Source organism: Lolium rigidum, chromosome 1, assembly GCF_022539505.1.
Source record: "Lolium rigidum isolate FL_2022 chromosome 1, APGP_CSIRO_Lrig_0.1, whole genome shotgun sequence".
Classification (NCBI taxonomy): Eukaryota; Viridiplantae; Streptophyta; class Magnoliopsida; order Poales; family Poaceae; genus Lolium; species Lolium rigidum.
In genome coordinates this window covers 205,373,335-205,383,715 of record NC_061508.1, presented here as the reverse complement: position 1 = coordinate 205,383,715, position 10,381 = coordinate 205,373,335, and the positions used below count along the sequence as shown (strand labels likewise).

Here is a 10,381-nt window from a genome sequence, read left to right as displayed (position 1 = left end):
GATGCAGTCGTTGGAGCCGTTGGAGAGGGGTGGCCGGTAGTACCGGCCAGATCGGGCCGGTACTACCGCTCCTAGGCGACGCGCACGGCCACTGGGAGGAGGCCACGTGGGCAGGTGGGCGCGGGCCGGGAGGGGAGGCCGGAGCCTCCGGCCGGGGTACCGGCCGAGGTACCGCCGGGGCTCCAACCTCCCTGGCACATGTACTGAGGCTCCACGCCCCAACCGGTACCATGGGCGGTACCAAGGCCGGAGCCTCCGGCCGTGGCCAGGCCGGCGGTACCGCCCAGGCCTCCGGCTCCTTCTTCCCTTTGCTTTTCTCTTCTTCTTCTTATTTCTTCCTTTCTTCTTTTCTTTCTTTTCTTTCTTTTCTCTTCCGAAATCTTGCACGCTCTTCACACCTTGGGCATCTAGAGAATGTAGTACCCTACAAATCTTATAAACCGAAATGTTCATATATTATCATTGTCATCAACACCAAAACTACATATAAAATGAGATATGATCTTTCAGTGTCCATGTAGCGTTGCTGGCATACGAATGTCGAAATTAACTGCATGTTATGGTTTCATAAATTCTTCTTGGTTTTACAAACTTCAAGATGGCAATTTGCACATGCATGTGCACGCAGACCACCATAAGCAGGTTTGCAAATATCACACATGTGAAATCAGGAGTTCTCGAATAAATATCCTGTTATATTATGATCCAAATTCAAATATTAAAGGGATGTTAACTTCTGACGAGCGAAGCGAGTCCCGTCGTCGGCATGGATGGATCCAATATGGTGAAAGGATGGGGCTAGGACCACCCTAAGAATCTGGCCCAATAGCCCTACTATACAAGAAAATGGCATGTCTAGGCGTAGCCCACAAAGCACGCATAATATGTTCAGCCTTGGAACATGGGAGCATATGCTCCACTATTTTAAAATGCATATTACACATATTTTGAATTTCAACAAAAATGAAACCAAAAATTCGCATGTAAATCTTCTCGTGCTACACGCTTACAAAGTTGTTTCATAAAAAATCGATTTATCATGTGACGTGTGTAAAAAAAGACAAAACTCAGTGCTAAAAATAATGCTTTTCATAAGATAGATTTTCTCTTTTTTATATAGACCACAAAAAATATTGGTTTTTCGTGAAAGTTGACGAACGAACATATATTATGAAGATGTACATGTAAAAAAATTTGTTAGAAATTTTTAACATTTCGAAATATACTTTTTTGGTAGAGGGTGCATACGCACCCGGGAGCCGAATTGAATTTCCGATATTGATATAGTTTCTGTCTTCTCTCAATAATCGTTTGTGGTTGTTCTCGCGAATCCCAGGCTTGCCCTGGTTACTACAGTTCCAAATTTCTGATCGAACCAAATCACGAGCTACGACGCACCGGGGACAGCAGTCAATGGCAGTGTTGTAGATCAGCAGAGAGCAGAGCAGGGAAACACGACGGTCGTGCACACGGCAGCGTACGCAAGTATTTCACCTGCGATTACTCTATCAGGTTTAGCTCTTTACTTTTCTCAATTTGGAAATTTGATTAGCCTATTCGTGTTGCATTGCAAAACTAGAACATTGATTCGCTAGTGATCTAACTAATTGATTCTTTGTAGTGGTACAATCTGGCTAATTAATTTATAATTCTGCATTTAAACTATTAGAACATAATTTAGATATTTTATATGAAATCATTAATTTCATGCTGCTTGTGAGACTTTATAAATATATTTTGATTAATTGTATAACATATCTATATCAATATTTTTGTGGTATTGGAAAAAATCGTGGTTAGTTGCTCCACCCAAGTGTAAAATTCTAGATTCGCCAGTGGTCATCGGTAGGCTTGGGCCGAAGAGTTGCTGGTACGGATCGTTGCCACCACCTATATATACATCTTGTAACCCGCCGGCTAGGATTTATCAGATTATAAGATAACCCACGGCGATATAATAAATTTTTGTTGGCTGGCGCCTGCGGTTTTTTTCCCTTCTGTGTTGAAAGGGTTTTTTCACGTTAAATCCTGTGTCTCTGTTGCGTTTTCTTTTATCCTTCTTCGTTATTTGCTTGTCGCGTCTATAACATATCCGACCTCGTAAGAGGAACTGACTGGCTCCCGACCCTTCCAAGTGACCCTGCCCCTCCTATCTTGTTGAGAAGGTGATAATGCACGCGCAAGACATGATACCCACAAGGCAGCTCAACAATGACACTTATTTGAAAATATACAAAAATAAAATGTTAAGATTAGCAGCAGCGTCGTCATCAATCCAGGGCTTGACGTGTGGCAAAACGGTTGCTGTCCGTGTCATCAGTGTAAGGCACGTAGTAGGCTAAAACCGTTTAAGTAAGTGTATCGCCACTCTTTCCGTTGAACGAGTGCACACGAAAGACTGCCATGGAGTAATACAGGTCGACAAAGGTAACGGCTAGCTCTGCTTCTAGGACAGCCCAGCACCACTAGCAAGCTTGGTTGGCTTACCTTCTAAATACGAAATATCGTTGCCTTGTAACAGATTGCCTTCTTTTTGTTTCAAGAGACTCCTGTTGGTAGAATTTTCCTATTTTGGTTTCTCAATGCGTAGGTTTTAAAATATTAGCTTGGGCAACTTGCAGTTGCGTCCTAGTTTGGGAAGCTCATGGCAAACACATGTAGCACGGCACAGCTCATCAGTGTTTGTGTATCCGTAAACTCTTCAGTTTCCACTCGGAAAGGAAGATTGCCATAATACAGGTTAAGACAACATTCAGCTTAGCTTGTGGAGCTAACTAACTAACTGCAGCTATACATAGTCCCAAGTGCCATTGGCATGCATCCAGTTTGTTTTCTTTCCGAGAAATGGCCTGGAGTTTGTTAAAACCAATCATGGATAATATTCTTCCAGGAAGAGAAACAGCCAGTAGTTTGCAGGCTGGCATGTAGAGCTATCTTGGGAGTGTATCACGTGAAAACCATAGTTCCTGGAAATCTGAAAAATATCTATTAAGAATCGTTAGATTTTGTACCAACGATCAGATCGCCAACCGTAATCTCACCTCTGCTCATTTAGTAAAACAACCCTTGCACTCACATGCGAACACTATCACATGCTCAATCTCTCTCCAGGATCCAACTAAGAACATCTCTAGCAGACACCCTAAACCCTAAATTCTAAACAGACGTATCCAAACCACCCAAAACGCGTTTTGCGGGCTGTAAGACGGTCGCGTAGGCCAGACGCGTCAAACGCAGCCTGCATAACAGCATATTCGAGAATATTCTGTTATGCGGGCTGCGTTTAACATGTCTAGTCTGTGCGACCGCTTTCCAGCCCGCAAACAAAACCACAGCGCAGGATTTTGCAAATATGACAATCAATCAATTGATACAACAATTTTTTTCATGCAATACAACAATAATCCGAATATTACGACAAATGTTTATTGTCATACAATACAGTAATCTGAATTACAACAAATGTTTTTGAGGCAATGTGACAAATGCTACAACAACGATTCAACAAATAACAAATGCTTGGAAATACAAATAAATCCTAGTTACCGTACTGCCAATGGTGTTGAATGAGATCTTGCTGAATCTGTTTTGCTGACTTATCATTCTCAATCAGGCGGTATGTTTCAAGAAATGCCTGAACAATATCCGGATTTCTAGAAAGTTTGACTCGGGTGCCAACATTATCAAAGAAAAATGATAAGTTCAATCCCCTCTCATCCTCGATTATCATATTGTGTAGAATCACGGCCATGATGTTATTGAGTGTATCCATGTCCCAAAATCGGGCTCGACCTCGTACTATTGCAAAACTATCGTGCAAAACACCGAAAACCCGCTCAATGTCTTTTCGAGTTGCCTCATGTATTTTTGCAAACTCAGATTCAGCTCTGTTCCCTAACACCCTGATGGTTTTCACAAATGTGACCCAATCCGGGTATATACCATTGAGAGAAGATGGTATCTATGCAACACATTGATATCATTGAGAGAAACCGGCAAATAAAAAAAAACTATACCAAATCCAAAGATCATGTGATGCAACTGCCTCAAGCAAGATCTTTGGTTCTTTGCTCCTGCCACAGTACAAGCCTTGCCAAGCTTTTGAACAATTTTTCCATGTCCAATGCGTACAATCAATGCTGCCTAGCATACCCGGCGAACCTCGTCGTTCGTTCTCCGCCATTAATCTAACGGCATCTCCTTCATTGGGAGCTCGAAGATACATCGGTCCATACACACGCATCATAACCTTGCAAAATCAACGGACGGATTCCATCATCGTGTCTTCACCTATGTGAAGATACTCATCGACATAGTCTATCGAAATGTCGTAGGAGAAGATGCGCATGATGGCAAATATCTTTTGGTGTGCACTAAATCCTATGAGCCCAGCCGCATTCCTCTTGCGCTTAAAATAGCGCGTATTTCTCTCGCATGCATCAATGATTTTGTTGAACAAAGATCGTTGCATTCCGTATCGGCGGCGAAAGATTTTGGACGGATATGTGGGTACCTCGGCGAAGTAATCATGCATGAGCAAATTGTGCCCAATAGCGTGGTTCCGGGGGATGCACAGCCGCCCCATGGTTGATCCCTTCCTCTTCTGCGGCCTCACGTCCAAGATCTCCTTCGCTGCAAGGATCACCGCCGTTTACTCCACGTCGTCGTCGAGCAACTCCTCCAAATCTGAGTCATCGGAGGAGGATGAATCCTCCAACAAAAACAACGCGCACGGGTCCATCTGTAAGCGCAACGACAAGGAATTAGGAGCTCGGAAGCGGCGAATCCACGTCTACGAGGAGTTAGGGAGAGTTCAATACCTTGGCGGCGGCAAATCCGCGGCCGATTCCAGCCGATTTGTGGGGCATGCTGGCGCGCCAGCGGGCCGAACGGATGCGGTGAGGCGGCGCGAGTATTTCTGCCAGGAAGAATCGGAGGGGACGACCCGCATAGGCCGGGATCTCCATCGGCGCGCGGCAGCGACAGGAGGTGGGGGAAGGGGAAAGAGGAGGAGCTGAATGTTCCTTCGCGCCAACGTGGGGAAAGAGTTGGAGTTCGCGCTTGCATAGCCTCGCCAAACCGGGAATTTGGGTTTCCACGGCGCGAATCTGGCTGGCCCGAATTGTCTCAACTGGCCCTTTATTCGCCCAAACCTGAAAAACGGCAATTATTAGGTGGATGGGGTCCGATGCGGTGTCTGCTAGAGATGTTGTAACCTCTGTTTCTCCCCCTTCCTGGCTGCGCACGGTGTTGTTTCCTGGTGATGAGCGGCGTCGCCTCTTCCAACAACCACATGAGACTCCTCTCACAGCAATTCCGGCAGCCACTCGCCGTTTTTTTCCACTAAAACGCAAAAAACTTTACGTTTGGATGCATTGATAGAAAGGAGAGTTTTTACAAACTATACAAGCTGTAGACGAGCCAACACCCGTACAACTCAACCCACTAGACGTCTAGGCCTATGTAGCACCCGGGATCAAGGCTTGCAAGCCAGTCGGTCCACTCGCCATTTTTTTGCAGGATTAGTGAAGCAGATCCGTCTGCAATGTTTTTTTTCCTTTTATTTGGAATTGGAGCAGCGATTCATTTGTTCAGGCTGCGCGCTTGAAGATAAGTTCATGTTCTGATTCTGCTATGGAGTTATGGAATCTCTTGACCCATTAGGATATCGATCTGCAAAAGGTTTCCCTATTTTCCCAGTCGATTTGGTCCTGGATTATGGGACTTCTTGCCCGATCTAAATTTATTGACCCATTTCAATGTTTATTTTTCTGTATTGTTCAGATCTGATTCCGTATATATTCATGATCCCTCCTAAAGCATGAAATGTGCTGGCCTACTGCTACGCATGTGTTTTCTTTTTGCTCATGATTTTGTATAAATCCAAACTCCATGATCCATGTGCGTGCTCATCCGTGAAATCGAACTAAGCAGGATTTTTTTCTTTTTATTTATGCTAAGATCACGGAATAATTAAATTTTCAGTCAGTGATCCAAATCGGAATGGAAATAGGTTTGTCCAAACCGATCACCAAATCGTGAGGACGAGACATTTGGAAGCTCCGGGAATTACTCCACGGATGTAGCAGTGGTTTTCTACAAATGTGCATCGACTGGTTGGTGGGATGAAGACTGCAATCTAGCCGTTGGTACATGATCCAAGGGCTGACAGCAGGAATTTGCAGATTTGCAGAACATGTCCATTTTCACCTGATATGTCCCCATCCTAGCTATCTTGTGTGGCAGTTACATGGAAAATAAAATGAGAAGAAAAAATATACAATACACTCAGATGATTATGATGATGAATTGATGATAATGATGGTGATAATAATAATAATAATAATAATAATAATAATAATAATAATAATATTAATATTAAAAATATGAGCACAATTACAATCCTGACGGTGACACAACACAACCAGTCTAGAGAAGAACAGAAAGTGTACATGGGGGGATCAGGTTCACAAGGACAGGACACATTCAACATAGAGTTTCTTACATAAAATATATGCTCGCTATTGTTTTTCTTCTCTGGTGCCAGCCAGACACCTCAACTTAATAGGATAACAGGTTGTTCCTTCCACAAATACCAGTTGATTCCTAGCGCCCCTTTAGATTTCCAAGGCTCATCTGATTCACATGGCTTTCCCCTACTCCATCAGTTCCATAATTCCGATGAGCAACGCATACAGGCTCTTTTGGCGGCATGAGCTCTATGGATTTGTTATCCAGGCTTGAAACCACCCAAGGCATGAGGGGCCGAGCATTTGGATTGTCCTGCACCATCAAGAGTCCCATATGGATGCACCGTCCAGCTTCATCAAGAGAGCAACCCTCAATAATCGACGAGTCAACTAGATTTACAATGTTCCCATCCTTCCATAAGCTCCATGCCTGCAAAACAATCAATCATGCCATTGTCTGGACTGTAGGAGTTCAACAGGTTATGAGCACTAAATTAACACTTACATATTCTATAAGGTTTCGACAGCGTCTGGTTGGGCTTGTAGTGCCTATCTTCAAGCCACTCACAATCTCCAGGAGTAATACGCCAAAGCTGTACACATCGGATTTCACCGAGATGATGCCTTCCATTGCATATTCAGGTGACATGTAGCCACTGCTTGGACCATTAACCATAGAAACTATAAACATAACCAGTTGAAGCACAAAGACAATGAAATTATGAAATCAATCACTACTCACAATGTTCCGATGACTCGATTGGTATGTTCTTGCTGTTCATTGATGCCAAAGATCCTAGCCGTACCAAAATCAGATATTTTGGGGTTCATCTCAGCATCCAACAATATGTTGCTAGCTTTGAGATCTCTATGAATCATCATCATTCTGGAATCTTGGTGGAGGTAAAGGAGGCCCCTTGCTATACCTGTGATTATCTTAAATCTTGTGGGCCAGTTTAGCAGTGATTTTCTGGCATCATCTGCCAAGAACAGAATCAGGCCAAGCATCTTATCACCATGTGTATTCCTTTGGCTAAAAGCTGGTGAGATTTTGCAAGGAGTGAGAAAAACATACCGAAAATGAAGGCATCCAAACTTCCGTTTGGTAGGTACTCATAAATCAATAGTTTTTCATCTTCATGCTTGCAGCAGCCTACGAGTTTGACCAAGTTTCTGTGCTGCAACTTGGCAATCAGGGCTATTTCATTTTTGAACTCCACAGCTCCTTGCACAGAACCTACACGGAGCCTTTTCACAGCAATTTCCATACCATCTCCCAACGTTCCCTGAAAAATGTGTTACTAATGAATCAGACAGGTTTACATATTCCATTAATAATCCAATTATAAGTACAGAGAATTCTTGCCTTATAAACATTGCCAAACCCCCCTTGGCCAACAATGCTTGATTCAGAGAAATTATTTGTCGCAGCAGCAATTTCTCTGAACCTCAAAACAGGAAATTCTGTGTTCCTATCAGCATGTTCATTAAAAGAGCTTGCATCTCCACGACTCAGCCTTTTCCACATAATCTTGCTTCCTTGGTTAGCTGTGAGGACTATGGGCACTGTCTCTTCAGTTTCTTGGGACGAGAGGACATAGAAATTAGAACAAAAAAAATATACCTACCTCTAAAGCCACAGAACCAAATAAGACCAATGCATGTGAGAATGAGCAAACTTGACACAGCTGGTAAAACAATCTCTAGGGTGTTGATTTTTCTCTTGCTGCCTGCAAAAATTTAATTCACGGGGAATCAACAGCTTGTCGATGCCAATCATCACATCCATGTCAGAATAATTATCGTATCGCCTCTCCTTTCTCTAATGCTTCAAAAATTATATAGGCCAAGGTTATCCAATTTCAATAGGTGCCTCTTCAAAAGAACCTATCTACTAACATAAGCAACCAAGCAAAGAGAATCAAGGAATCATACCTCTTAATCTGTTACTCCGAACATAGAGGTTCTCCCCTCCTTGGATGCAGTTCTCCGTGTCGATCAAATCTCCTGTCCATACCAGGCACCTTGTGTCATCTCCATCAATATCCATGTTGTTCAATTTGGAGTAAGCATATGCGACACAGGAGCAGTTGCTCCTGCATTCCTCTGTGCATTCGTCAAAGCTTCTGCTTCGGACATGGAGGAACTTGTCAGGGACCTTCATGCCTGGAAAGGTCAAGAAACCATCCCCATGTGTACACCCTAGCACCTCCTTCCGGCGGCATCCCTGTGAGAAACTTCCAGCAATCCAGCCTTTAAGATCTCTTGGCTCGAAACCATCAAGGCACTTGCAACCTGGTACGATCTGCGTGTTATCGCAGTAACCGTACGGACCACAGTAGCCGTATATATTGCACTCTTGCTCAGGCTGTGCGTACAGGGATTTCCATACTGAGATATTGCTCTCCCAGATAAGTATATTTACCTTGCCTAAGTAGTCAATCTCCATCCTGACCAGCACAACGAAGGAGCCAGTGGGCATGCCAAAAGACATGTACACCTCGTCACCAGCAGGATGTAATGCCATGTATATGGTACAATTGGATCTGCTCATGTAATTCATAGGAACGAGGTTGTTTGTCCACACTGGGCTTCGCCGGTGTGGCCTTGAGGCATGCCAGGTGAAGCTCTGCAGGAGGTGTTCAGGGTCTGCGCTGTAGGAGAAGTCACCAGGGGATGGATCCTGTTGGCTTTTCCAAGAAACGAGCTGCTGCAGTGGGTGCATCTTGTGGCTCAGCCTGAGATTCATGCCGGGTAGGAGAGTGTCAGTGGGATAGTCGAAGCTCTGCCATAGTATGGAGCTATCAGCCAATGACCGGAGGATGAAGTTTCCAGTGTTGTCCAGCATGGCTTCGGCTGACGAGGAATTGGTGCTGCTGTTGCTGTTGTTTGTTGTCCAAACAACACGACCATTACTGTCAGATAGGACTAGGTTTGAGCTACTGGTGACAGCAAGATTTGCAGAGGAAATATCGGTGATTGGTGCAGCACGATTGGAGACCCATATCACGGTGCGCTCTGGGATGCCATTGTACCATATGCCTACATAGTGATGTTTTTTGGTGGAGTTGGATGGGGAGAAGAAGCCCATGGCGAATACACCATCTGCAGAGACAATAACACTACCAGGGGAGAGCGGCTTGCCAGGGACAAGGCGGTGATCAGATGCACAGAGAAGCACTGAACTGAAAGGCCATGAAAGAAACAAAAGAATAGCATAAACGGGAAGGGAATACGTTGGCATTCTTGGCTTTCTGTTTGCAGGGGCAGCGGAGTGGTGGGCGTATATCAAAGGGGTGGGGTATATATTGAAGCTATCGGAGCGCGAGGATGCCTTTGGATATTTTGGACTCCAAGGAATGAAAGAGTAGTTCAATTGTTCCAAAATTACTGCTGCCACCTGCTGTCACGTTTGTTGCAAATGCTACCAATCGTACTGCGATATTTTGCTGGAACTACAAAACAGAAAGCATCGTACTACTTTTAGGCCACTTGAAGTGTTCATAACAAAGAATTTGAGAAATGTAGAAAGATCTATTTTATGACTGAATTTTCTACCTAGATGCCGAATTCAGTCCTATTCCATAATATCCACGCTTCATTCTATATTATACATCCATAGGTAAATATGGGTAAAACAATAATAGGAAATGATAGGAAAAACATGTGGTACTAAATAGATGCTGAGTTGAGGAAATATATACAATTCTATGAGGCTAGTTTTAAGATGTGAATCCAGTGAGTATATTGTGCAAACGGATACATACACAAAATGAATTTCATGTATAGAATATTAGCATGTATCCTACAAAATGTAGATCATTTTACATCACATTTGTCTCACATGCGTTGATGCGATTGGATCGTTCTGTGAAAGTACGTGATCAGCTTTTGTTGGTCCAGACCCGGCA

At 43.8% G+C, this 10,381-nt stretch overlaps 1 protein-coding gene across 2 annotated transcripts in view; it reads right to left on the bottom strand.

Annotated features, from left to right (window-relative positions):
* Positions 1 to 6,358: 6,358 nt before the first annotated feature.
* The window catches only part of LOC124688463 (G-type lectin S-receptor-like serine/threonine-protein kinase B120), a 29,472-nt gene continuing 25,449 nt past the window's right edge, over positions 6,359 to 10,381 (bottom strand). The window contains exons 2-9 of one of the 2 annotated variants that reach the window (XM_047222145.1): positions 10,029 to 10,073; positions 8,406 to 9,925; positions 8,099 to 8,200; positions 7,837 to 8,027; positions 7,546 to 7,756; positions 7,213 to 7,450; positions 6,976 to 7,126; positions 6,359 to 6,900 (exon numbers count right to left, since the gene is read on the bottom strand). In XM_047222145.1, coding sequence (XP_047078101.1) covers positions 6,607 to 6,900; positions 6,976 to 7,126; positions 7,213 to 7,450; positions 7,546 to 7,756; positions 7,837 to 8,027; positions 8,099 to 8,200; positions 8,406 to 9,714 — 2,496 coding nt within the window. In that variant the 5' untranslated portion in view covers positions 9,715 to 9,925; positions 10,029 to 10,073 and the 3' untranslated portion in view covers positions 6,359 to 6,606. The remainder of the gene's footprint in view (positions 6,901 to 6,975; positions 7,127 to 7,212; positions 7,451 to 7,545; positions 7,757 to 7,836; positions 8,028 to 8,098; positions 8,201 to 8,405; positions 9,926 to 10,028; positions 10,074 to 10,381) is intronic. The other variant, XM_047222150.1, reaches the window with a different exon arrangement.